General features: G+C 54.3%; 1 protein-coding gene and 1 long non-coding RNA gene across 5 annotated transcripts; one reads left to right on the top strand and one right to left on the bottom strand.

Moving 5' to 3' along the window:
- RCC2 (regulator of chromosome condensation 2) lies at nucleotides 1-25,838 on the bottom strand. 4 transcript variants are annotated; one of them, XM_027110003.1, is made up of 13 exons: nucleotides 25,733-25,838; nucleotides 24,310-24,598; nucleotides 18,665-18,758; nucleotides 15,553-15,696; nucleotides 12,874-13,005; nucleotides 12,417-12,505; nucleotides 10,963-11,077; nucleotides 8,723-8,889; nucleotides 6,668-6,848; nucleotides 6,272-6,377; nucleotides 5,337-5,409; nucleotides 3,218-3,295; nucleotides 1-2,445 (listed from the first exon to the last, which is right to left on the bottom strand). In XM_027110003.1, the coding sequence occupies exons 2-13, from the start codon at nucleotides 24,589-24,591 to the stop codon at nucleotides 2,341-2,343; spliced, it is 1,566 nt and encodes a 521-aa protein (XP_026965804.1). In that variant the 5' UTR covers nucleotides 24,592-24,598; nucleotides 25,733-25,838; the 3' UTR covers nucleotides 1-2,340. The 4 variants fall into 4 exon arrangements, with proteins under 4 accessions (XP_026965804.1, XP_026965803.1, XP_026965801.1 ...); XM_027110002.1 differs by having other exon boundaries at nucleotides 25,629-25,756; XM_027110000.1 differs by lacking the exon at nucleotides 25,733-25,838 and adding an exon at nucleotides 25,554-25,667.
- Nucleotides 23,760-26,926, top strand: LOC113622134 (uncharacterized). Its single transcript, XR_003433417.1, has 2 exons — nucleotides 23,760-23,920; nucleotides 25,622-26,926. It is a non-coding gene; the product is annotated as an uncharacterized LOC113622134 (long non-coding RNA).
- The last annotated feature ends 655 nt before the right edge of the window (nucleotides 26,927-27,581 follow it).

Genomic DNA, 27,581 nt, shown 5'->3' with positions numbered 1-27,581 from the left:
CAGAGTAAACAATGATGTCGTTTATTTAAAATGTTTACTCCAAGAAATATATATATAAAAAAAGACAATTACAGCACTAAACCAGGCACCTTCGACCAAATCACAACCTCTCCTTGGACTCTCCCCTTCGCGCTAAGCCGTCCAGTCTACCTTCCTGAGCTGGAAGACACGTCTGGAGCCCGAAGGATCAGCGCACCCCAGCCCCGCTGCTGTGTCCCTTCCTCCAGGAGCGCAGGACCGTCTCCCCCCACTCATTGTTCTAAAGGATTTTCCCCCTTAGGAAGTTCATTTAAAAATTCTAAGCCCAAAGGAGTGCTCGTGGGAGAACAGGGCAGTCTCCACGTGGAAGGGACATCCCTTTCCTGCTCCAGCCCCTGGCAGGGGGCCCGAGAGCGGGCTGGCGGTGGGTTTCAGATGAGTCCACTTGAAGATTGAAGCCCCACTTGGCCAAGGGCAGCTCCTGCAAAGGCCAGGACCCAGGCTACTGCTCCCTTGACCCTCTAGTTGACTGCGCAACCCAAGGGAGGCTGCACGGGTACAAGGAGCACGTGCGCCGAAGCCCATTCCAGGAAAGAGGTCTGTCAGGAAACCGAGGGGTTCTATGCAGGGAAGCTTGAGTCAGCAGTGGTAGTTGGGGGGTGATTTGGACAAATCAGGTTAGTTTAGCAGAAGCTCTGAAGTTGCAGAAGCTTCTCCCCTGGACTATAAACACAGGACAGTTGAGACGAGCACAAAGTCAGACTAAATCTTAGAAAGAGGCAGGCCGGCCTCCTCCCGCAAGGCCTTGGGACTGGCCAGGACAGATACCGTTACACGCCCTGCGAAGGCATAAGCCACCGCCCCGAGCGACAGGGCAGGGCGGACGAGTAGGGAAAGAAGCAACAACGACTAGATCATTTTTGGCATTTTAACATGGAGACAGAAGTGGTAACAATAGCAAAGCAGAAAATAATAATAAAAAAGACCAATATTTAACTTTCCCATCACCCAAGTCTCACACTGAAGTTCTATCCCCGTTTCCCCCATAAGCACCACTGAACTAAAAAATCTATTTTAAAGCACCCAAACCAGTCCAGACCCTCTCGAAACCAAGAGCCCCAGCCAGAGCTGTCGCCTCTCTTGGGTCCAAGCGAGAGGAGGGTTCCGGGAAAGGCACCTCATAACTCACGCAGCGCGACGCCGGGGACGGGTTCGGGCACAGGGCACTTGGCGGGGAGCCGGGGTGGCAGTCACAGCCTCTGTGCTGACACGCAGGGAAGGGGACTTCTTCCGTGATCCCAATTATTTGGTTACACAGCCAAGCAAACGTGACTAGAGAGCTGGGTTAGCGGAACAGGAACCCGGCCCTCAGAAACAGACCGGGCCCCTTCCAGCAGGATCCAGCGGGGGGAAGGGGTTCGGAATAAAGACAGAAGCACAAAGGCGATAAAGGCTGGTACACAAAGGGCTGATCCTTCTTTGCAAGGACTCCAGAATGCACTTTTTACTGCTGGCTGGTCAGTCTCTAATAGCGAGTGCTGGCGAGGCGGCCCCGGCTCAGAGGAGCCTTCGAGCCGGATCTGGAACCACATACACTGTCCCCACACCTGCCCACCCCCGCAAGTCCCCACTGGTTCCACCATCACCTGCTTTTCATTTGGACTTCTTTTACAGCTAAAGCAGATATAAATGGCTACACACAGATCCCCCACCAGGGGGGAAAACGGCAGATTCTAATAATGTTGCGGCCAAAAGGCGGCGGGGGGCTTAGAAGCAGCCAAGGGGAGAAGCAGAACACACACGGCCTGAGCCGGGCTAGGAGGAGAAGCAGGAGAGAAGCGACCCAGATGCTTCCGAGCACACGGGCGCCATCTTGGATGGAGACTGACCACCAGGGATGGTCTTTGCCTAGATGCTGCCGGCTCCCGCAAGGGACACTGTTTTCTGAGCGTGTGGCGACTCCTCTCCCAGGTAGCACCCGCTGGGCTCACCATGCTAATCACAACCGGGAAGGGGTGTTTTTGACAAGTGTATGTAGGAGAGGGGGGTAAAAAAGGAAAACTTAAAAACAAACCTAGATTGCTCAAAGTTTCTGCCTCTTTTGTAGGAATGGTAAGTCAACTATGAGCAAATATTTTAATTAATCATTAAGAGGGAAAAAAAAAAACACTTTGGAAAGCATACAGGAAAGGTAGTTGACGTTGAATCGCTTATAAAAACGGAACCTCAGGGAGTCTTAACAAAAAATGCACCTTCGGTCAACTTTTGCTTTTGAAAATTCCTCGTGTGACTTCCCGTCCCAGTGCACGTGGAAATGACAGCTGCCGCGAGAGGTGTGGAGCTGGAGAGGCTCCGGGAGCATCAGAGGGTCCGGGGGTTGTACTCTGGTAGTTTCTTGATCTTCTCCTTCTCCGTCTCACTTTCGTCTCTCGCTATCACCAAGGAGTGTGAGTAACCCATGGCAACCTGGGGGACAAACCAGCGCTGGGTGGGCAAGGGTGCTTCGGCTAGGCAGAGTTTGGGGCCGACAAGCCCAACGCAGACGACGGGACACAGGGAAGCTGGGCTCGCCAACGGGGGTCAGTACAGAGGTCAAAACAGAGGCATCCTGAAAAGCTCAGAAAAGCCCTCTGCTGAGGACCACCAGTGTCAACGTGACCTGCCACCAATGCCCTGCTAGCCTGCCTTCTGGGCGGCCCCGGGAGACAAGGTGGAAGGAGGCCCCCAAGCAGCGTTTGGATGCCGACTGCCTGCAGAGGCTGCGGGGACTCAGGACCGTGCTCCCTGTTCCCTGCGCCTCTCTGGACCACAGCCCTGCCTTGTGCAAGGGCACAAGCCCCACGTGCGTATCGGGGACAAGGGCTGGCAGCCTGGAGAGGCCTCGCCCCACCAGCTGCCCACAGCCTAATGGTGCATAGAGTCTTGGGTGAAGGTACCAAGCTGACGTGAGCGATGCACTCGGCCTGGAGCAAACCTGCTGTGGCTGGACTCTGGCCGGTGTCCCTCAGGCTGACAGCAGCCGCGGGGCCTAGCCGGCACACCTCTGTGCCTTCCCCGTCACCCAGCAGAAAACGCTAGCACGGGGCACAGGAAAGCTACACAAGGAGATGTCAGATGCGGCTCAAGCAGGCTGCAAAGAGCAGAAGCAGGAAGAGGCACGATGCAACTCTGCTCTTTTCTCTCTGCTCCCGCGGCCGCCCCCCGCCCCCCCGCCCCGGGTCTAGGGCTCCTCACTCACCTGCTCCGTGAAGATGCCGTCGAGCGTCTTCACCTCCTGAGCTGCAGTGGAAGACTTGGGCTTGTGATCCCCATAGCCCTGGTGAGGCAAACAGAGGGATGCTCACAGAACCCGGGTCACTAACGCCAGTCAGAAAGAGGGAACCTCACCATGTGGCTGGACCTCCCACGGGCCCGGAAGCCTCTGTGGCCGAGCCCCGCCGTCTCAGACCCAAAGCCAGGCCCGGGCAGCAACAAGAATCCACAGGTGCCAGCAGGTGACCGGTTCCTAACCCCAGGCCCGAGACGCTAAGACGTGAGCTATAGGGGTTTATGTGATGAGGACACCTTTTAGGGAGAGTCACTGGTCAGATCATGGCGAGGGCAGGAAGAAATGGCAACTGCGGCCCTTCAGGGCCACCAGGTCACAAGGAGTGCTGGCTGTCCCCATCCCCACCTGTGTCCATGATCAGCAATGACTCCAGGACACCGGAGATGGAAGGGACGGTCAAGGACTGCTTGGGGTGGGGGTGGGGGTTCTGTCACGTGCTGTGGTGTGAAGATGGGCGATTTCAAGGTGGACAGGTCCCTCAGCTCAGCTCAAAGAGGGGCCCACATGGCAGATGAGCTTCAGCTGCCACCGGCCAAGTGCCAGGCCAACCCCTCACCCGAGAGGCTGCCCCCCACGTCCCCCTCGTTCCCCTCTAGTCTCCAAATCGATACTCAGAGTCTATTTCTGATGGGCCCTAGGAACATCTGTCCTTCTCTAAGGACAACCCATAAAAACTGGGCAAGGGGGCTTCCCTGATGGCGCAGTGGTTAAGAATCCACCTGCCAAGGCAGGAGACACGGGTTCGAGCCCTGGTCCGGGAAGATCCCACACGCCGCAGAGCAACTAAGCCCGTGCGCCACAACTACTGAGCCTGCGCTCTACAGCCTGCGAGCCACAACTACTGAGCTCGCGCGCCACAACTACTGAAGACCTCACACCTAGAGCCTGTGCTCCGCAACAAGAGAAGCCACCGCAATGAGAAGCCCCTGTACCACAACAAAGAGTAGCCCCTGCTTGCCGCAACTAGAGAAAGCCCGCGTGCAGCAACAAAGACCCAACGCAGCCAAAAATAAAATAAACAAATAAATTTAAAAAAAAACAAAACTGGGCCAGGTTCTCAGTCTCTTTCAAGCTTCCACATATGGGGCCACCTCTGAAGGGCCCCCCAGCGTGTGCGACACATGGGGCCCCCTCTGAAGCCACCAGACTGAAAGCGGGCACACAGCTCCGAGGAAAACGCATGTTCAGGCCACCAGCCCTGGAGATGGCGCAGGGGGTCAAGAAGCACCCGCCTCCTTCCATCACCCCATCAGCTCCTACCCATGAGAGCAGAAGGAAGGGAAAATAGGCCGAGTTCCCAGCAGGAAATAAAAGAGCCAGGCTGACGATCAAATTGCAGGTAGAACAGGTAGACCGTCAGGATGAGCTCCATAGCCCGGCTGTTCTTGATGAAGACGTTAAAAGTTAAGGACTCACCACGCCCCAGAAAGCTAAGAATCAGACGTTTGGTTGAGGAGGCCAAAGGTGTGGGGGAATCCAAGGGCCATGCATGGGTTCTAGTCACTCAAGTGACTGAGATTAAAAGCAGGAACACAGACAAACTTATTTGGGAAAAATAAGAGAAGAATGTCCCCAAAAGACCTAAGAGGCTGGAAACCAGAAAGATTCAATGCATGGTCACAACTGACCCCACCCGTTTAAAAGGACAAGCTGCTCCTGTCGATTGAAACTCTCCTGGGGAGAGGGAAGAGAAACCATCCTCTTTCCTACTGACGTCATCCCACAATAATGGTTTACAAAACATGAGGGGAAATGGGATCTGAAACTTCCCCATTTCAACTTAACAATGTGGATAGAAAGAACTTTCACAATTATTTGATGAGCAAACTCATTAAACCTCAAGTGATCTAAACATTAGGGAATATCGCAGACCTTCAAGCAACAAGGAAAAACACACACACACACACACGCACACACACGCAAGCGAGCGCACACACGCACGCACGCACACACTCTCCTCCTGCGAGTTTTCAGGGGTGGTTCAGGGAACCCAGAGAGGGCTCTGCCTCCGCCAGGTGGACCAGCTTACCAGCTCCCCAAAGGTCGGCGACGGGCCCCAGCTGATCGTGCTCTCGTCCGCGGCCACGATGATGCTGCTCTTCCTGCAAACGGGCAGAGGCTGTCACCGCCGGGGGCGGCAGCCCAGCGCTGCACCTCACCCACCCAGCAGCCCAGGGCACTTCCCATGGGCTCCCTTCAGGGTGTGACCTACTAGCATTAAAATCAAGCTGAGCCTACTAAAAACTCCATTCCAAACAACACAGCACGGGGCCAATGGGCTGCTTCTGAAGCCCAAATGCTGTCCCGCGCAGGCCCAAACTGCAGAAGCCCTTAGAGCCAGGAGCCTCGGGGCCCCAGATCTCCCCGCCCCACCCCACTCGGGCTCTAGGGCTCTTGGGGTGGGGGTGGGGGTCACTTTTAGATGAATAAACACACTGGGAAAAGGAGAAGAGAACAAATCAGGATGAAGTGAGAGTCTATTCCAAAGGGGGCGGAACTTGCCAGACAACTTGGGCGGGGCTAGAGGTTTCAGATTAAAACCACACCGAACCCCCAACAACTACACTGTCATCTCCCCAAAACCCGGCAGGTGATGAACATTATAAAACTCCTCATCAAGAAGTGCTACAGAGTTCAACAGGTGTCCTCAAAATAAACGGAAAATCACTGACTTGAGGATACTTTCTTGGTCCCACTGTGTCACAGTAACTAAAATTTCCTAACTAAATATGATTTGAACCTGCAATACGAACAGAGCACACCAAGCCTTCGAAGAACGAAACCCTCAGAAGCAGCAAAGCGAGTCACCTGTTCTAAGACCTCCCAACCCCTCTTGCCCCAAGCACAGTCCCTCCCCTTCCTGACTCTAGAATTTGGTGCGCCCTATGCCCCATGGGAAGAGTGGAGCCCTCAAGGGACAAGGCGCCTCCTGGGTGTGTCCAACCGGGAGACACAGCCACGTACCCACAAGCCAGGCTCCGGATTCTCCAGCCGCAGAGGTCCTGCACGGCCTTCGGGTACATGGTGGACTCCCGGGACGTGTTTGTGGCCCCCCAGAAAAACAGACCACCTGGGAAAGACAAACGCGTCTCCATTGTCATCATCATCTCAAGAGCTGGATCCTCATCTCAGCAACGGAGAAAGGGAAGAGGACTGGGACCCGCCAGGCACGGCGCTTGGCACCGGTGACCACAAGCGGCTCTGTCCAAAGAATCCAGGAGGTCGATGAAGTCAAGGTTCCCTGGTCTTGAACAGGGCAAAGGTCACGGGACACCCCACCAGGGCACACAGCCAGGGAGGGAAACCCATGACTTGGCCCTGGATGCCTTCTTCCCGAGGCCCGGACGGGGAAGCACTGACCCACTTCGCTGACGGCAAAGGAGCAGGTGTAGCCAGCGTAGATCTGGGACGCCCCGCGTCCAGGGAAGTCGAACAGCTTCACCAGGCGGGGAACCATCTCGTCCTTCTGCTCGGCGTGGCCCAGCCGGCCGTAGCCACCGAAGCCCCAGGAGAAGACGCGCTTCTGGGAGTCCAGGACCAGCTGCAGGAGAGAGAAAATGCAGCGCTGGGACAGGGGACAAGCGGGGTGGCTGCTGTTCTGAGAGCCTGTGGCCAGGGCTAAGGGCAAAGGGCAGAAACACCCAAGACAACCCACACCGGCCTCTGACAGGGGAGGCACCAGCAGCGGGTCCACATGGCGAGGATGTTTTCCCGGGCAGGGACACCATTTTCCATCCCTAACAAATTATTATTATTAAAGCCACAAGTCTTCCCCTTTCCCTCATCAGAAACACAAGGGTGATGTCTCCAGAGCAGGCCACTGCACTCCACTTCCTATTTCAATCCTGACTAGACTGCAGACAGAGCCCAGAGGAAAAGCCCCGCCCACCTTGGATTCTCCTTCAGGCAGGTTCACACAGGTGACCTCCACCTGGTCACAGGTGCAGTGTGCACGGTGACATGTCAACAATTTAAAGTCCATCTTCTTACATGCACCCTTATGTTCACTGCAGCACTATTTACAATAGGCAAGACATGGAAACAACCTAAATGTCCATGGAAAGATGAATGGATAAAGAAAATGTGGCACATATACACAATGGAATACTACTCAGCCATGAAGAAAACCAAAATAATGCCATTTGCAGCAACATGGATGGACCCAGAGTGTGTCATACTAAGTGAAGTAAGTCAGAAAGAGAAAGACCACATGATATCGCTTATATGTGGAGTGTAAAATGTGACACAAATGAACTTATTTACGAAACAGACTCACAGACATAGAGAACAAACTTATGGTTACCAAAGGGGAAGCAGGGAGGGGATAAATTAGGAGTCTGAGATTAGCAGATACACACTACTATATAGAAAATAGATAACCATCAAGGACCTAGCATATAGCACAGGGAACTACATTCAATATCCTGTAACAAATCATAATGGAAAAGAATATGAAAGAGAATATGTATAACTGAATCATTTTTGCTGTACACCAGAAACTAACACAACATTGTAAATCAACTATACTTCAATTAAAAAAATAAAAAATTAAAAAATAAATAAAAAATTTTTTAAATCCATCTTCTTCACAGCATCCCTGATGTCTCATGTTTGAATCATGTGAATGTACAACTTATTAACATGATTTGACACCAGGGGCCTAAGTAAGATCTATTTCTCCTGACTACGCTGTACAAGGGAGAATCAGTCGTTGGACCTGAAGGGACTGAAAGCTCCCAGTCCTGAGGTCACCCAGCCAGTCGCCTGCACACAGGAGACCGACCTGCCTCTGAACTCTCAGCCCCGGCCCTGCTCCTTCAAGCGAGACGAGAACCAAGTCTGACTCTCAGGCATTTTCAGGCAAAATAACCACAGGAACGCAACTAAGATAAAAAGACGAACATATAGGGACTCCGCTGGCAGTCCAGTGGTTAAGACTTCCACTGCGGCGGGCACGGGTTCAATCCCTGGTCGGGGAACTAAGATCCCACATGCCGAGCGGCCAAGAAAAAAAAAAAAGATGCACATACAAAATTTTATTGCCGTTTATCTAGATTGACCTTTAAGGAAAGGAAACACCCTTAATGACTGAGTCTGTTCAACACCCCGTCTGAGATACTGTCTATCGACCTGGAAGAACATCCATGATGTTCTATTAGACAAAAGACAAAAGCAGAAACACTCTTACTGTATGATCCCAACCCAAAGCGTCTGCACGTTCAGCTACATCTGTGGACGCCACGGAGGAGCTGTCAGGGGAGAATGACGCCCCAGGACAACTGAGGGTGTGAAGCCCTCGAGGAGGGCGGGATGTCGCGGGGGCCAGGGTCAGTTCCTGGCTTTGCAAAGCCAAGGGTCTCCACTGACGTGACACCCTGGAAGCCAGAAGAAAGGCCAGAAACGCTCAAGCCTCACCGTGTGGTTAGCGCCGCAGGCCACATCCCGTACCACCACGTTCGGGACCGGCAGGATCTGGCCGTCTTTCGTCTTCTCGATGAAGATCGCCACTCGCCGGGGCACCAGCTCGCAGTCGTACTCTATCCGCTGCGCCCGGGCAATGAACTTGCCATCCGAGTTGTGTCCTGCAGCGACCACAGGGCCGGCCGTCAGCAGCGGCCATAGCACAGAGCACCTGCCCAGCCAGGCTGGGCAGGTCCTCGTGGGGACTCCTGTCAACCAAAGTAGTGTCCTCCAACCTGAGGCGCGACCCAACTTGTGGGGCACAGAATCGGTGCTGTGGGTTGAAACCAGTTTTTTCCTTTTTTGAAAAACGAATAGAACAGAGTAAGAAACACCCGAGGACACCATCTGTAACGAGGACTTTTGTGAAAATTCTTTGCGAGTCTACGTTTGGGCTGGGCTGTGGACAAAAAAGTGGGAAGCTGCAGATCCAAAGGAATGGGCTTCTCTGTGCCCCACCTGGGGGCCTCAAGGAGCCCCGCGTGGGCCGAGAACGGACAAACAAGTTCAAGCCACTTTCCCAGGCTTGCTTTTTACTTTATTTTTTGCGGTGCGCGGGTCTCTCACTGCTGTGGCCTCTCCCGTTGCGGAGCAGAGGCTCCGGACGCGCAGGCGCAGCGGCCATGGCCCAGCCGCTCCGCGGCATGTGGGATCTTCCCGGACCGGGGCACGAACCCGTGTCCCCTGCATCGGCAGGCGGACTCTCAACCATTGCGCCACCGGGGAAGCCCCCCAGGCTTGCTTTTTTATGAATTACCAGTAACCTAATACATCATCGTGGTCGTTAAAGCAGAGTTAAACGTACGTTCTCGCCTCTGCCTTGCCTGACACGTCGTGGGAGCGAGCGCGGGGGTGAGTGCGCGCTGGGGATGCACCTTCCGAGGTCAAGTTCTAGTTCTGAAAAGGGATCTCTCCGGGTTTGGACAATCACACTGAAAACCGGTTTTAAAATAAACTGGGAAGATTAACTGACTCTGTAGATATAAATCAAGCCAACTTCTCAAAATACCTTTAAACAAGTGTAAACCAAGCAAATGAGATTCGGTATAAAGTGCTGCGATGGGGACTGGTTCGTGGCAACTGCTCACTAAATGTTAGCTGTCATCCTCATTGCCAGGGGCATTTCATTTCCCTGTAGGAAAACCTACCTGCTGCGACCAGCTGCCTGTCTGCCAATCTGGGGCGGCCACAGACAGCAGGGGGGCTGCGCACGTTTCCGGAAGCAGACCAGAAACTTGCGTGGAGACGGTCTCTCCAACAGTCTCTGGCAGCTCCCTGGCAACCAAAGCTGAATGTGCATGGGGCTGTTCTCTCTTATTCACTTCTGACTTAGGTATATTTAGTTTCACAAAGTCACTGTTCCCTAAAGTCTAAAGGCCAGCGAGATGCTCCTCGTTCTATTTATACTATCTTCCATCTGCCTGCTTTTAATGACGTGGAGACCCAGGCAACCCAGATCCAGGGGCTGCAGAGGATCCGGAGCAGCGTGAAACTCAGGAGCCAGCAGAGGGCGCCCACTCCTCACCTCCCACTTGGAAGGAGCTGGAAGGTGGGAAGACGCCAGAAAGGGAAAAAAAACTTCGGTGTCAGATGGGAAAAGAAAATGGAGACCTTGTAAAGTCAGGATGGAGAGTCATTTTCCACTCGCTGAGAACTGATGAGAACTACCTGCCGAGTTTTACTTTTCTACTCAATGAATAATAAGTAAATTTCATCCCTTCTGTTTAGGGATGAAAATCCGGAAGACAATCCCACTTTTTCATGATATTGGGCTCTTCATGTGTATACCTGAAATAATGGCTCAGGCCGAGGTTTTCAAAACAACCTTATTCTTGTATAATTTCCTCACTTTCAATGAAGGCAAATCTTTAAATATGAAAATGAATGAAGGTGGTTTGATTAAAAAAAAAAAGCTTTGATATCCTTTTATACAAAAATGAATTCCCAAATCAGAAAAAAAAACCTTTGTCAGACTCGAGCCCTGACTTTCATTAAGGCAAGTCACTGTCAGACTCCACAACCCCATGAATTACGACATGCTGGTCCACTAACCAGGACATCCACTTAATGGATCAAGGCTATTATCTGCGATCAATTACCCACATTTCTACCACGTGTGTGCAAGCCCCACACTGACTTCTGGTTCTAAACATACAGTTAGATTACAGAGCTTTTAAAAAATGTACTTTGCATACCCAGCTGACCATATTCAGGGCACCCAAAGGAATAGAGGTTTCCTTTGCAGTCCATTATCATACTGAATTCAGCCCCACAGGCCATTTTGGTAATTGGCTGCCCGTTGTACATTATCTGAAAAGAAAAGACAGCAGACTTTTAGACTTTTTTTTTTTTAACGATTGATAAAGTCTCTACCTCCTCACAGGTTGGTGTGAAACAATTACTAGGCTACAAAGGACTTCTAATGGACCCAACAACGCTGGCAACAAAGCTTAGAATGTAGGTAAAGAAATACGTCCCAGTATAGAGTCAGTTCAGACAAGCAAATCATGTCCCCGGGTCTTTGTAACCCTCAAAATGCACAGCGCTGTGCCTCACACATCCTGGTGCCCAGTGAATGCTGAATTCAACTGACTGGCGTGGGCACGAAGGTGTCAGAAAACAAAACTAATCACATGTAGTTCCCAAATCCCACTCTAGTCACTAGTTTTGATGTCACGCAACTTTAAAAAGAAAAGCTTTTATAAGCGTTATTGCCAACCAGTAAAATGAACTGTTTCACACTCTCTTCTACTACTGTTAAGAGCCGCTTGCTAATTAGCCTTAATTGAAGGTGTGAAGAAGAAATATAATGGTTCGAAATTAGGAACTTGGAAGACAGCAAAGGCCTTGAGTAATTTGGCATGAGATTTGGAAACAAATCTGAGAAAGTGCTTAGAAGACTCGCTATTGCAAACTAATCGGTCTGGGAAAGCCAGACTGGAGGAACTGGAGGGCGTGAAGTACCGACATCCCGGGAAATCGCGGGGAAAGGCGACGAGACTGGGGAGGGGATGTTGAGTGCCGGGCTCTGTCCCGGCCCCGGCTCACTCTGGGAACCGTCACATTCCACTGCAGAGCAAATGGCTAACAAAACAGCAACACCTCGAAAATCCTCCAAACTATAGGTACGTTTGGCCGAGGTCAAGGTCTCTTTTTAAGACCAAGAAAACCAAGTCCCTTCCCTCGTCAGACACTCACTGTAGCATCCTGCCGCCTTATGTCAGTAGTTCACTTTTTAGGTATAAATCCCACGCCTCCAAATGACTCCAAAGTTTCTCAGGAATAAGAGACGACCGACCTCCTATTTGTGTTCTAAGTACCTGGCCGGTGACTTGTTACAAAGTCAAAACTCAGAGTATTCTCAGATAAAGACCAGTCACATCCATGTAACAATTCTCACTTTGGAATAGAACAGGCTGCAAACAGGCCTCTGGAACAAATTATTTCAGTCGGAATGAAAAACTGTTTCTAGAGATGTTCTTCACCTGTGAACATCTACTAAACCTGACCCACTCAAAGCATCGAGATCCTCCTTTTACAAGGGACCCAGTAACTCAAACAATGGAGAGGAATGTCTGATCTCACCCCAGAAAATCCAACCCCAAAGCAACGAGAAACAAAGGCCCTGAAGGCGGAGGAGGGTGGGCACCTGTGCGGGGCTGGGCACGGCGTCCGTCTGGTTGCCGAGGCCCAGCTGCCCCATCTTGTTCTCCCCGAACGCAAACACGGAGCCCGTTTCTGGAAGGAAAGAACAACATTCATCACCAAAGGGAAAATAATGCTGAGTATTCAGAACTAGGCTTGGAATCAAAGGCTCTAAAATAATAAAAACAGCTCCTTTGCCAGGAAGAATGCAAGAGAGACAATTCTCCATAATGGGGTGGGGCAGATACCTCAGAGCAGACCCACTCCCCAGCAGAGACCCTCCCGCTGCCCCAGCCACTGGTGCCCGTGGGCGAGGCTCCCGATGCCTCAAGCAGCTGCCCAGCGGGCTCCCTGGGCATCTTTCTGATCGCGACCATGGGTCACGGGGGCAGCCCCACCCCCCGCCCCAGGTGGACCATTTGGCCTCTGACCCCATTTTGAGGGAAGCGGCCCTTCCTTACCCGTCAAGGCCAAGGTGTGGTTCCGCCCACACGCCGCGGACACGATCACCTCGTGGCTGAGCCCCTCGATGAGTCTGGGGGCTTCAACTCTCTTGGTGTCGCCATGGCCCAGCTGGCCCTTCTCATTTCGCCCTGCGGGTCAGGAGCAGGATAGATAAAGCGGGGAGGAGGAGAGAGGGCGGCTGGAGCAGCTGCCGGGCGAGGCTGGGTCTCCCAGAAGGCGCCCTCCAAACCCACAAGCCCGGCTCCGCAGGCAATGCCAGCCTTTCAAGGTTGCCGGTGGGGTCGGGTGACTAGATGAGATACGCAGGGCTGTCCCCAGAGTCACCTTGGCGTGCAGCTACCAGCCACCACCTCACCTGCTCTGACCCTCTTTTCTGGGGCAGTGGCTGGGACAGATCGGAGCACTTTCGCCAGCTCTCTGCCCCCGAGGGAAATGGAAGAAAACCAGGTTCAACCTGGATGGTACACACGAGCAGACGAGCTCAGGGAAGCTCACAGCTCTCACTTCTCACCACACCTGCTGGACGCCAATTCCTTCATTCGCTTCACTCCGAGGTATTTTAAGACGGTAACACCTGCCTCACAGGAGTCTGATTCCCTCAGCGCCCCAGGCGTCTACCGTGGACCCTGTATTTCTCTCCTCTCTAAGCCCACCTCCCACGGACCAGCCTTCGCAGGACGCTTAGCCACGTGAACCCCAGCGACGGCCAAAGGCCAAGCCTGCTCTGAACACAGGCCCTCCCTGGCCACGGGCTGACCTCCACCTCCGGGGCTGTGCTGGCGTGGAATCGGGGGGTGCCGGAGGTCGAGACCTGCCAGGCCCTCTGCACCACAGTCCTGCCCCGACACAGCCCTGCAGCTCAAAGCAGGTGTGGAGAGCTGGGGGGCCGGAAGGCTGGCCCCCCTAAACCGTACTTAGTTTTCAACACAGGCTACAAGGGTTCCAAACTCAGCACCTCGGTGGGCCTCTCCCAGGAACCTCTAAGAGAAGAACCACACTTGTTACCGAACATTTCGGGAGATTTTATGGGGCCAGAAAGCCAGGCAATTCGGAAAGCGGGGGAGGTTTCCACATCCTTCCCCAACAATGAACTTTGACCTTGCAGTCATGAAAGAGGGGGAGCAGAGCCACAAAGATGAGCCTCAACTGTCCTGGACAGGGCTCGAGAAGGGGTGACCAGCCGCCGTTACTACAGGAAAACCGTCCTCAGGCTTTGATTACGGTGCTCCAGCAGGACAGGCGGACACCAGCTTCTAGTGGAAAGTGCCCAAGTTCACTGTGAAAGGCACGAACGAGCACCGGACGCGGTTTTTCGGCTCGAGAGGCCCAGGTGGTCAACGGGTGCAGACCCCGTGAATTCTGGGCCGCAGCACCGAGGCTCTCGGGCGCTGGACTGGGCCCTGAGCCTTCCAGGGACTCACTGTGGACTCATGACACTCCCACTGGCTCATCCCCCCTACAGCGGCGAGTCTGCTGATGGGACACGTCTTTGTTCTGGGGCAGGTCAGACGCACAGCTTTTAGAATCATTCCCTGCCCAGGGGGTCGGCAGAGGGGACGTTTTTAGAAGCAACACGAAAGTGACATTCAGCAGAGAGATCAGAAAGAGGACACCTGAAGTTGGGAACCCCGACGTAGGAGGCTGCGTTCAGGGTTGGCGCAATGGGCAGAAGGGGGTTTGTTGGGAGGGACACAACCCTGCGCCAACTGGCAGCAAACGAAAATCGTGGCAATGTCAGCGTGTCACCAAGAAACTATGAAGTTTAAATTTGGGCCAGACACACTTGTTAGCTTTTTTTCAACAGAATTACAAAATTAGCAGAGTGCAGGGAAGACGACAGATGTTAATGTATTTGGACTTTGGTACAGCCACTCATGAAATTGCAAAAAAAAAAAAAAGGGTTCAAACATCCCAAAATAAAAATGCAGTCTTATGGACCCAAAGCTAGCCAAAGGGCCAGAAACAAAGGGTGAGGACAAACGCCAACACCGCCTGCGGGAAGAAGAGCCCAGGAGGCAGCAGAGGGCGTGGGGGAAACTGAGCCCCAGCCGGGACCTGTGTGAAGGCTCTGGATGAGGAAACAGGGCAGGCGGCGTAGAAGCACTCTGCAGGGGACCCTGAAAGGGAAGGGAGGCTAGAAGACAAAGACAGCGCCCCCCAGCACCCAGGCGAGGGAGTCCAGCGGCAGGGCAAGCAGATCACCTTGGAAAGAGCAAACTCAACTCTCTGGGGCGATGGAACAGGAAACAGAGGAACAGAGACTCGGGCTGGTGTCACCACGTGGCAGATGTCAAAGCTGGTGGCATTTAAAGTGGCAAGAACAGAGGTCTACGTCACACCGTGCTGTGTGCTGGGGGGACAGCACACCTAAAATAGGAATTCGATACTAGGCACACCTCAATATCAGATCCAGAGTCAGAACGTTCGGGAAAAGGCTGCCTAAAGAAGAGGATTCAGAGAAATCGGGGGTTACGTACAGACCAAAACCTGGCAGAGGAGGGGAGGAAGCGATGTTTTCACGGGGCACAGACTAGCCGGGCATCAGGAAGAGAGGAAACGCACAGCAAGCAGCACAGCCCCGGAGGGCGGACGAGGGTCTCCCCTCCAGGGGATGGGGGACGGGAGCCCACCCGCGGGCCGGGCCACGGGTCTCGCCGTGTCCCCGTGGTACTTACCCCAGCTCCACAGCTTCCCTTCCGTGGTGATGAGGAGGCTGTGGGCGGCGCATGACCCCGACACCACCGTCCGTACCCGGACCCCCGAAAGGCACCCGTACCTGTGGGGCCCCCATAAGTTCTGACCGAGGTTGCGGTAGGCGGCTGCGAAGGCAAAGGGAACACACGTCAAACGGCCGCAGAGCCCCGGTGGGTGCCGAGAGCTGCCCCAGTGTCACCAGCCAGAGGGCCGCCCCCCACTCCCCACGTAAAGCCCACCCTCGGGGGCTCCCGGGGCAGCGCACCAGCGGTGTGGACCCATCGGTGGCCATCTGCACCGACACCGCTCCACCTCCGTCTCTGGCCAGTGGCCGAGAAGCAGGTGCCACCGCCTCCACCCTGCAGCCCCGCTGGGCTGGGGGCCGACCCCGAAGAGCAGGTAGAAGACCCCCAGTCTCCCTCACCCTCCCGGCCCTCTACCTGGGGGTGGGGAGGGGCTGGGGGCCTGCAGCCACGAGGCTCCCTTGGGGGCCAAGCCCGAGCCTGCACCCCATCTTTCTCAGGAGTCCCACCATGCTGGCCGAGTCATGACCCCTAGCTCCGCCCGTGTATCTGCTCCACCGGAAGGCCCTTTCCTGCCCCCTGCCTCTGTTCTTCACCCCTCAGGTCAAACACCCCCTGCTCTGGGAAGCCTTCCTTGCCCGCATCCCCCTTTCAACTCGTTGCTTTCTGGACCCCAGCGCCCTGTGAATCCTGTCACAGCACTTATCCTACTGAGTTCCCGTGCCTCCCACCCCGAGGGCCAGGGCCTCCCCGTGCCTGGGGCAGGGCACTGGGAAGCGTTCGCGAGCATGGGGGGCGGGGAGAGACAGCCGCCTCCATCACACCCCCCATTTCACCTTGTTAGTGGACAGGGCGTGGCCGATCTGGGGCTTAATTTCCTCAACTTGGGGCTCTCAAGGACAGAAAAACGAGCCCATTTTTAGGTCCATGGTGACTATTATGAAATGCTAGCTGCTGCCGAAATCAACTGTGTCAGACTGACCTGGATGCTGGAACGGATTGAGAGGTCAACTTCTCCATCAAGTACCTGGCTCCACGCGAGAAACTCTGTAGAACTGTTCCCGTCCGTCCCCACCCTGCCCACACCCCACCAGCAGAGGGTGCCGGGTGCGGCCTCTCATTGAACTACCTGGGGCGGGTCAGGCAAGAGAGGGAAGTTCCCTACCATGATTCAGGGCACCCCTGAGCTTCTCCACCCGAAGACGCTCCTCTACCACTGAAAGGTGAAAGAAGACCCAGCAATTTCCTGGGAAAGAGCAAACCAGAAACGACAGCCTTCACACCTATGCTAACGTCTGCTCATCATGGTGGCATGACTGCCGTGTGCCATGCCTGTGGACAACACGCAGTGCCAGGAGACGCCACGGGACACCAAGGCTGACCCAGAGTGGCTAAGCGGACCCCCTCACAGCTGAGTGGATGGTCTCATCTGCCAAAGCATCTTCCCTGCATGAGCTCCACGAATGTCAGTGCCCAAGATGTCATCAGCTCATGAGAGGCAGGGATTCTCGGGGCCTCCCAAGGAACCTTCTTCAGAGGGATCCTAGTCATACGAAATGCAGAGCAGCGGTCCCAGGCCACTCGGCCTGGCTGGAGGTCGTTAATGCCCAGGGCCTGGTCCCGGTCAGAGGTGGAGCACAAAATCACTGTGTTATCTTGAAAACGAAGGAGGCTGCTGACTTTCTGAGATCCAGGGACGCGTACCCAAGAGCCGATGGGCTCTCGGAAGGAAGGCAGCTTCGAGAATGGGACGGACTGGGAAAAGCGAGGGCGGGAGGGGAAATCCTTCTTCCCTTCATGTTTGGCACCCGTGGGAAAACAAATTCTCCCTCCCTTCCCGTTACGTCTACTGGCTAGTTCACAGAGAGCCGAAAGACACTGCAAGACTTTAAAATTTTTGTTTAATTACATAAAACTTCATTCAGAGGGAGAAACATCTGGGAAGCAAAGGTGGGCCTCGGAGAAGACAAAAAGGCACTCTTAAAATGAGCCCAAGTGGGGCAAAATTCCTTCAACTAGAGGCGGCCCCGCTCTGCCACGGGTTCCCCTCTGGAATCTATTTCCCGCTTGGGGCCTGCGTGTCTCTAATTGCAAGTGGGCCACTCATTTAAAGAACAGCTTGGAGAAACAATGCGACACCTGCGCCAGGGCTGGCAGGGAGACTGATGTTATCACGTCCCAGGAGAGGTTCCAGGTGACACCAGCCATCAGGCAGCTCAGGCTGAGAGCTTGGTCCTGAAGGCTGGGCACTTTTCCCAACAGGAAGAAAATGGCTCAAACCCATTTCTAACTCATCTGGACCCTGAGTGCCGCTGAAACCCCGCCCGCTGTTTTCATGGATTAAGGTCATCTCCACTGCCCATCCTGAGGCCCCAGGGAGTGTCAGTGTGCAAATATTTGTTCACCGGGCAATGCCGGTAAGTACTTTGGGAATCTTTCCAAATGAAATCAAGAAGCCATAAAATATGGCAAAGTACCAGCCTTACTTCTCTTGGATGGGCCAGTATTCTCCTGAGAAAAGACACCAATTTTCTAAAAACACTTGGGGGCTAAGATACTTCTTAGGGCTTCCCTGCTTCCTCCACTCCAGACTGCTACTTGCTCTGTCAAACCAGTTCCCGCAACAACCTGGCAGTTTGCAAGGAAACGTGGACTCTTTTGAATGTCTAACAAGTTCGCCATCTGACACGTGACAAATATCGAGGACATTCTGACATTCCACAGCACCAGCCTCTTCATCTTAATGAAAATAAGTGACATGAGAAGATGGGGAAAAAAGTGTCGAGGTTTATTTGAGGCTACTACTTATATTTTTCTGTTTAATCTCAATGGAATTTTCAAAAGCAGAGTTGTACCCAAGTGAGAGACTTGCCCAAGACCTGGGTTCAAATCCAGCCCCATCACTAGAGTGGCTGTGTGGCCCTGGGCAAATCGCTTGGCCTCTCTGAGCACTTCTGTAAAGAGAATACCTACCTGCGGACAGTCACCAGAATCACACTGGACACCTCGCACACAGGAAGCACTCAATCAATAGTAGCGTCTTCTATTCTTTAGAAATTGTTTCTCATACCTTGTTGCTTAGGCACTTCTTTTCGACCAATCAAGTCCCAGTTGGTTGCCCCAAAAATCAAAAGCTGCCCTTTGCACTTAGACCCTTCAAGTTTCTACAGAGACAAAGAGAGAGGGAGAAAGAATTAGCTTGTAATGCTGCTTCTAGCTTCCCAAATCTGTCCAACAACAGCAGGAAACAGAATAATTCATTGTTAACGCTGTCCCTCAGCGGTTCACACAGCGGACAGATGGACACCTCGCCAGCCCCTTCCATACGTGGAATCCCGAACCTGCCCCGGCAGCTCATCGGTTAAGCCCAGGGTCTTTTTTATCCTTTGATTTCTCTTTAAAACATCTTTGGCAAAAGTCTACAAAAGAAGACAAATGCAATTCCTCCCCTCCGCTCTGCAGACTGCCTTGTACAGGTATTTGCAATAGGCCTGCTGTGTCACACAGGGAGTGAGCGTTAAAACCGCTGTCCTCAGGGCCAAGGCTGCATCTTCCCGCTGCAAGCACAGCATACCTCACATGGACCTGAAGGCTTTGGGGGCCCGGGGCATCTCTGCACAGCGATCCCATCGGTTGACTTTCCTATCCTCCCTGTGGACTGCCCTCGCTGCCAGGAGCCTTCCGCGGGGGAAAACAGCAGAGCCCCGTGTTCATTCCTCCACTGGAGGGAGGAAGACCCATGTGGGGCTGGCGGATCAGATGGGGCAGCCTCCGATGGGCTCGTCCTCACTGCTGGCCGAGAGCCAGGGGACCGATGGCCAGTGGCCCCGCCAGTATACCTCAGTCCCCATCCTCCATCACTAGGGCCACACGCTCTCACTGTCACAGGGGGAGCATGTGCCACTTAAAAAGGCCACTGTCTGAGTCCGGGTGGCACTCGTTCTGTGCTCAGCCCTTCCCTTCGATTCTGAGATGCCCCGTACACTCTTTAAAGTCGACTGTTAGTCAAAGATCCACTTCTGAAGGCTCCACTTAGTTCCACACAGGCAAGGGAAGCAGTAACTTCCCGTTCTGCTTTCATCCTTTACATCATCAGCATCCCAGGACGTTAAAAGCAAAGGAGGAGTTTTCCTTCGGTTTACAGAAGCATTCTTGGAAGGCTTTGAGGAAAAAAAGGCCACACAGCTGCAAATCCAGTCATTCTAAGCCCTACACAGTGACTGCCCGGGCGGTACGTGCTGGCAGCCCAGTACATGCATGTGTAAGAGGAACACATCCTTATGGGGGGCATTCCGTTTCTTAGGGAACTCTGGGCAACCCAAACCCGATGTCACGGGCACACCCCGCCCACCACCCGCCGGTCCTGTCATGCTCGCCCGCTCAGCCACGAGTACAGGGCTGGAGGCAGATGGTCCATCTACAGGGCGCACCCACGGTCAGCAATGCAAAGGGGCGACAAAGCAGCCAGGACTGGAGGATGACTTCGCCACACTTCAATTATTCAGAGAATGACCTTAATCGGGGTAGTCCAACCCCACAGCACCCAGACTCCAATTACTTGAATGGGAGCCGAGTTTCCCCTGGTTATCTCCCCTTCTTTGTTTAACTGGCGGGCCTGGCTGGAACATTCTACAGGTCTACTGCAGGAGACAAATAGCATCAGGGGATTGTCAAGTTCCCAGTGGAAGGAGCAGCCCTGGGTCTCTGCCCACAATACTGACTTGCTCTCCACTATTCCTCGGGTCTGCGTGGAGGGGCAGCAGAGACTCAGAATGGACCAAAGCACTGTGGGATGAACTACCAGGCCAGACGGTGGGGAGAGGATTCCGGAAGAGCCGTGACCTCAGGCCAGGCTGCCCCCACCGGCCCCTAGGTGGGCAGATACGGCTAAACCACTCCACACCAAGGGGCGCTCAGCACTGCAACAGGTCGGCAGTGCTGCTGGCTGCCGCGGGACCTGCAGCTCTGCCAGAACTAGCTGCCATCACCCTGGGCACGAGCAGGGGCTCCTCTGTGACCTGGAGATGCCAGCACCTGCACAAGGGGACAAGGGCTTATGTGTACTGGCCCATCGAGCCAGCTGAGCATTTATACAAAACCCCAAGCCTTCCGACACAAGGTGTTTGTGGGAAACGTTGATCAACACTGGTCAACTGTTTCCTCCAGTGACAGTGGTCCAAGGAGGGTGGTAAGCCGTACCTTAACTGTGTTTTTGTCATGGGCCTCATTTCCTCACACGTTAGATGTTATCATCTATATAACTCTTTGCTGTAGGCTGCTTATAATTCAATTCTTCCCTCCACCTTATATGAAATAAAAAATTCAAGTAAGGACCAGAACTCCTAACACCCACTTAAAAATCACAGCCATGGGCTTCCCTGGTGGTGCAGTGGTTACGAATCCACCTGCCAGTGCAGGGGATACGGGTTCGAGCCCTGGTCCGGGAAGATCCCACGTGCCGCGGAGCAACTAAGCCCGTGCACCACAACTACTGAGTCTGTGTTCTAGAGCCCGCGTGCCACAACTACTGAGCCCGCGAGCCACAACTACTGAAGCCCACGCGCCTAGAGCCCGTGCTCTGCAACAAGAGAAGCTGCCGCAATGAGAAGCCCGTGCACCACAACAAAGAGTAGCCCCAGCTCGACACAACCAGAGAAAGCCCACATGCAGCAACGAAGACCCAACGCGGCCAAAAATGAATAAATAAATAAAAATTTAAAAAAAAATCACAGCCCATGTCCCTCTTTGTCACAGAGCTGAACCCGCCCACAGGTGGGAAAGACCCCGGATGCGGGGGCCTCCATCCAGAGGAACCCCAGGGACAGCTGCCAGGGCTGCAAGCACCAGAGGTTACAGGACCCTCCCTGGGCTTCACCGATGGGTCAAGAGATTGTTTTCTGGATGAAATCAGCAGACATACTGCCCGTATCTAAATATCATGTGGCAGAAAAGCTGGGAGAACAGTCTGCCAACAGGATGGGTGAATTTCGCTGGCCGGGACACACGCTCCGAGCTTCTTCAATCAACAAAATGGGGTTTCTGGCCCAAAGCGGTTTTTGAATCACTGCCCAAGCGCCAGGAGCATATGTACGAGGCTGAGAGTCAATCTCTAACACGCATCCATTTAGAAGGCTGTCGCTCTCGGCGGAGGGAAGACCACTCAGAGAGAGGGCCGCAACGCCTATTCCCTAGTGGGCTATCAATAGCGACTAAGACAGGCTTCAAGCTCAGTTTTCAATTGTATTTATTTGGTCCTTTCAGACGGAACAGAGTTGTCTCGGGGCCCACAAAACCTGAGCAACCCAAAACTAGAAGAACTACAAAGACCTGGACAGCTTGTGACACTCACCTGTCTTCTAGGAGTCAGCCAAGGCTGCTCGCTTTACCGACAGGGTTATGAAGTTCACAGGGAATTCGGGCTGCATCAAACCTATAGGGTCGTAAAATGCTCATCTGATACAACTACACGGAAACCTGAGGTCCTTGGAGAGAGCATTTTCCGAGACTGAAATCCTAAGAATGTTTTATAAAAATACACAGCTTTTCCTCAAGGCAACTCTGTCCCCCAACCATACAAGTACTTGGTGTTCATCTTTCACAAGCCCAACATCTGCCGCTTTGAGGTAACTGAAGGCAACACGGCTTCAGACAACTCCTGGCAGCTGCTCTCATACAAACCTCCTTCCAACAGCCCTGAACAGCAGCGAGGCTTGCGAAACTCTCAGTAAAAAGTCTCTTTCTGAAAAGAGCTGGGGACGGCCGCTGGCCTGTGGCAGCAGACAGGATTCTCAGGACTGCTTCCCAGGCGCTTCCCCTGGAGTCTAGGAACCCGGCACCAGGGATTCACCCAGGACTCGGGGCAATGCCCACCTAGGGCAAGGCATTGGGAACGCAATGGGACAGCCTGGGCCTGGCCTTGACCCTGGACCAACGGATGCTAAAAGTGAAAGTGACTTAAAGCTTGAGGTGTGCACTTTCCATGAAGCACAGAAGAGCATCATTCGTTGGACCCTCAGTCTCCTGATGGTGTGCCGGCCAGTCCACTGCACATGCTCTCTCTCCGTGGCTACCTCCTTGGGTGAATCTCAGCATCACGGTAAGAATCTTTTACTTCCTGATAACAAAACTCATTACTCTAAAAGGTTGACTGGAAACACTCGAGAGACAATGCAGCAGAGGCAGAGCCCAGCTGACCTTTCTTTTCAGTTCCCTCTTAACACCAGGATTGGAGGGAAAATGTCCTGAGTCCCGCACAGAAGATCACATTTGTTAAAGAAAAACAGTCCCTGCGCTCCCTTTTCTCAATACTGTGGCCATGGCCATGACCCTGGCCCTGGCCTGGTCCCCAACCCCAGGTGACACGTTTCAGTGATACAGGCTCTCCTTAACATCACCCTCCTCCACCATCTAACACGTTGACCCTTTCCACTGAGATGGCAGTTACAAAGCCATCTCCACATGAACAATTTGCAGAGGCGTTAAGGATGACATCAGAAAAAAACCCTGAGCCCAATGGAAATCTAGCTCCATGTCATCTTGGGCTAGTCCCTTAGACTCTGTGCCCCAGTTTTCTCACCTATAAAGTGGACCTAGAAGTGCAATTATTTTTAACCATTTAAATACTGTCTGAACTCCCCCGGGGGAAATCACGCTGGTACGGACTGAGAAAAGGATCCCTCCAGACCGTGAGACTCTAGACCCTAAGTGCAAGTTCTTAACTCTTTTGGAGTTATCTGAGCATCTGGTGAAAGCTTTGACCCTAAACACATGTCCCACACTAAACCCGTGGGGTTTGAGCATCACTGAACCCACGTAACATCTCTTGCTCCGCAGGGTTTTGCAGGCATATGAATTGGTCACGATCTTAATTAAGATTTGAAGGCCCAACTCTAATGAACAAATTGAAGCCCACTCAGACCACGGGGGTGTGTGTGGGGGGCTGCACCGAGCCCACACCAAGCGCCCGTTCCCTCAGACCACAAGTGACGAACAAAGCCCAAACACCTCTGGGGGTGTGGGGGCCCTTCCCGACCTCCAGGGGGAGGGCTCTCCGGAGCATGCGCCCTCGCACCCTGCCCCGGCGCCCGCCACCCCCGCCTCCCCGGCGGCGCGAGACGGCGCAGGACCGCACGGGGCATGCGCGGCTGCCGCCAAGCCCCGCCCCCCCGGAGCGCCGGAGCCGAGGCGGCGGGAACCTCAAAGCCCCGGCATGAACCGCCGCTCCCGCAGCGCGCTGGCGGCCCCCTCCCCCGCGGTGCCGGGGCCGACCGGCGGCCAGAGGGGGCCAGGGGCGACCGAGGACACGCTGCGCCGCGCCCCGGGCCCGGTGCGCGCCTCCCCTCCTCCGGCCAGAGACAACTTGGAAAAGTCTCCCTTCCCGGGGCGGGAGGGGGAGGGGAGGCGGAGGGAGTCGGCTCGAGCGGCGCCGGGGGCGGGGCCATGACCCCCTCGCGCGGGCGGGCGCGGGCTCCGGGTGCCCCTCCCCCGGCGGGGGGCCCGGGGCGCGCGCCCCAACGGCCAACGGCCGCGCAGGTGGGCGGCGGCGGGGTCGGGTAGGCCCCGGCCCGCGCCCGCCCCGCGCCCTTTTGTTATGCGGTGGCGGCGGCGATGATTCAGCCCGCGGCCTGCGCCGGCCCCGCCGCCCCCGGTCAGGACGCGCGCGGTGACGTGCCGCGGCCCTTGCCCCCCGGCCCCCTGCCCCGGCCCCGCACTCACGACGCGCTCCTTGGTGTGCTCAGGCTCGGTGATGACCACGGCCGCGCCGCCCGCCTTGCCTGCCGCCGGCCGCGCCGCGCGCTTGCCCCCGCCGGGGGCCCCGTCGAGCTCCAGGCCGTCTTCGTCGCCGCTGCTACCGCCGCCGCTGCTGCTGCTGCAGCGCTCGGGCCGCTCGCGCTTCCTGCCGGCCGGGCCACCGCGCTTCCTGGGCCCGGCACGGGCCGTGCCGTTGCCCGAGCTCGGCTCCTCCCAGGCCGCCGCCGCCGCCTTCTTCCTGGGCATGGTCGCGCTGGAGGAGACACGGGGCAGCGGCGCACAATGGACGGGTTATAAACTGCGCGGGGGGAGGGGAGCCAGCCGAGCCACCGGCCTCCACTTCCTCCCCTGCCCTCCCCAAAGTGGCGGCCGCGGGGTGGGCGGAGAGGGGGCGAGCCGGGAGGAAATCGCGCCTCTCCTGGGCCCCGGCGCGCCTCCTCCGGGGAATCCCGCACGGGAGCCCAGGTCCCCGACTGCAATCCGCTCAGGGAAAGAAAAAAATGGAGGACCCCCCCCCCCCGAGCCCATCCTCAAGTTAGGTTTGCCTACATCGCATCATAATTGCAGCCAGGTCCCCAAAAAGTAAAGGGAAAGAAAAAGGAAGTCTCTGATCCCCGAGGTTTTAATTAGAGAAGGCTTTGGGACACTTCAAAGACCCCCTTTTGGCACCTTGGTGAAGGAGCTACCCCCTCCGCGGCGGCCCCACCTGCTGCTTTTGTCTCCGCACCCCCGTCCGCAAGCCCACTCAAATGCAGTTCTCTCCACCCCCCGCCTGAGTCCCCAATTCCGCTCCAGCTTGGGGGTTCCGACCTCGGGGTCTAGCCGAATCCCTTAGGGTTGGCTGCCCCCCACAGAAGGGTGGGAGGGTGGTGGCGCAAATAGAGCCGGCCCCCGGCCCCAAACACCTGCTCGCACAGACACGAAAAATAAAAACTTTAATGGTGCCCGACACTCTTCCCGGCCCCTCCCCGAGCGTGCGGCTCAGCCGATCCTTCCGATCCCGGCTGCAAAGTGCCCGGCTCCGCCGCTACTTTCCCCCAGCGTCCCTGCCCCTTCGCCCTGTCTGCTTTTTTTTTTTTTTTTAAATTGATTTTGAACAATGGGATCTCTGTCTGTCTCCGATTAAACCACGTGGATCCGCCTTCCTTCCCCTTTTTATTCATTCAGTTCCCCCAACCTCCCCCAGGTTTTTTTTCTTTTTTTTTTACCTTTTCTCCTCTTTAAAAAAAAACTTTCCCAGACCCCGCAAACTGATCATTGTCGATTTCATTTTCAGCCCCTACCTGCGTGGAGTGATGAGAAACCGGAGAAAAAAGGAAGAGGAGAGACTAAAAGAACCGAAGGGCTTTTTTTCCCCCAGCCCAGACGAGGTCTCCAGCCCACTCACCAGATACACTTAAAATGTAAATACAAGCTTCCAGAACAAATGCTACAACACAAAACAGAAACACATGTGCTGCCGGGCGGCAAGCGAACGCGCGGCGGGGCAGGAGGCGCGGGTCCCGGGGCGCCCGCGCCCCCTGCCGGCCGGCGGACCCGGCGGCGGCCCGGCCCCCGCCCTCGCCCGCGGGGCAGCCCGGCCCACCGAAGCCTGCGCTGGGCGCCACGCCGCCAGCCTTCACTCCCCGATCCTGCGCGTTTCGCAGGCGGCGCAGCACGTCCAGCGCGTCAGAGATTACTTTGGGGGTTAGGAGAGTGTTAGATTGTTTTTCCTGGGCATGTCTAGACAGGTCACCTGAGGACACTCGCTGGAAAATAGTTACTTCGCTCACGAATCCGCCAACAAGGGACGTGTCCTAATTGAGTGGAATGAAAGATGAATACAATTTGAATAATTTTCTCCTGTGCAGAGAGAAGCTGTTATTTTATTTGCCTATGGATGTGCCCCAGTATGTAGCAAGGTGCTGTTACACGGTAGAGTTACATACATAAAGGTTTGCTGTATTAGCGAATTAATTTGGAAGCCAAGGAGGCACTGGAGGCTAGTTCTAATGGAAATTTTTCTTTTTTTTACAAATATTTACTGAGGCCTCAGTACATGCAAGACACACAGTGCTAGACGCTGAGGAAACAAAGCTAGAGAACAAGATTTGTGCCCTAGTGGAATGCACAGTCTAACGGTAAGACAGATAATTCAACAAGTAATTGCAAGCGTAAGTGATGGGGTTCGAGACACGCTACCCCAAATTACGCCACCTTGGCATATTGAAGAAACTGAAGAAGTTTTGAGGAAACAGCAGAAGCAGGAAGGTCATTCTGACCTTCTTCCCCCAAAACAGTCATAAATCCCTCAGGTGAGAGGTGCCCTCCCTGTTCCAGGAGGACAGGGACATCCTTATCTCTGAAAACAAAGGGAAACCAAGAAGAATCCTGATAAACAAGGCTTGTTAAATTGCCCCCAGTCTACTACATGTAGCCTCAAGCTCCTTAACCTCTCCAAGTTCTCCAGACTGTCCAGGCTTCAGCAAAACTAGCAGAAAGATACACACATCTGTTTCTTTGGGTCTTCATTTCCTTATGAAGTCTCCTGTGTCATGTAAAACTTAGGTTAAAATAAATTTGTAGGCTTTTCTCCTGTTAATCTGTCTCCGTCAGCATAATTTTCAAACCCAGCCAGGGACCAGGTCAAGGAAAGCTTTTTTTCTCCCCTATATAAGCATTACAAAGTGATGCTTATGTAGGGCCATTATGGCAAGGGAATTCATCCTATTCTGGGGTCGGGGAAGGCATCCCTGTAGAAGAATCATCTGAGCTGAGTGACTGACAGGGTGGGTAAGACTCAACAGATGAACAGGGGTGAGGAGACTTCCGGGGCGGGTGGAGGGAGCTGTACACACAAAAGTCCAGGGGTCTTGACATGCCTCCTGGGAGAAGTGTCCCGTGGGGTTGAGAGAGAACAGTATGGCTCGAGCTGGAGACGCAGGCCTGGTCTCCCCTTCTACATTATGACCTCAATATCACTTGGTCTCCTACCAAAGATTTTTACCGGCTTCCTTTTTCCTTAAGCATTCTGCACAAGGAAGTTCCTACTTTAGGCAACTTCCTGAAGATGGCTAGAGTACTAGGATTTTTGCAGTCAATTAATTCCTTAACCACTATAGGAAGAAGCAGGATTCATGGGACTTCCCTGGCTGTCCAGCAGTTAAAACTCCGAGCTTCCATGGCAAGGGGTGCCGGTTCAATCCCTGGTTGGGGATCTAAGATCCCACGGATCCCACGTGCCACGTGGTGCCACA

The sequence above is a fragment of the Aethalodelphis obliquidens genome, unplaced genomic scaffold (assembly GCF_003676395.1).
Source record: "Aethalodelphis obliquidens isolate GAN/ISIS:26980383/991018 unplaced genomic scaffold, ASM367639v1 scaffold9, whole genome shotgun sequence".
In the NCBI taxonomy this organism is placed as follows: Eukaryota; Metazoa; Chordata; class Mammalia; order Artiodactyla; family Delphinidae; genus Aethalodelphis; species Aethalodelphis obliquidens.
This window is presented reverse-complemented; position numbering and strand designations above follow the sequence as displayed.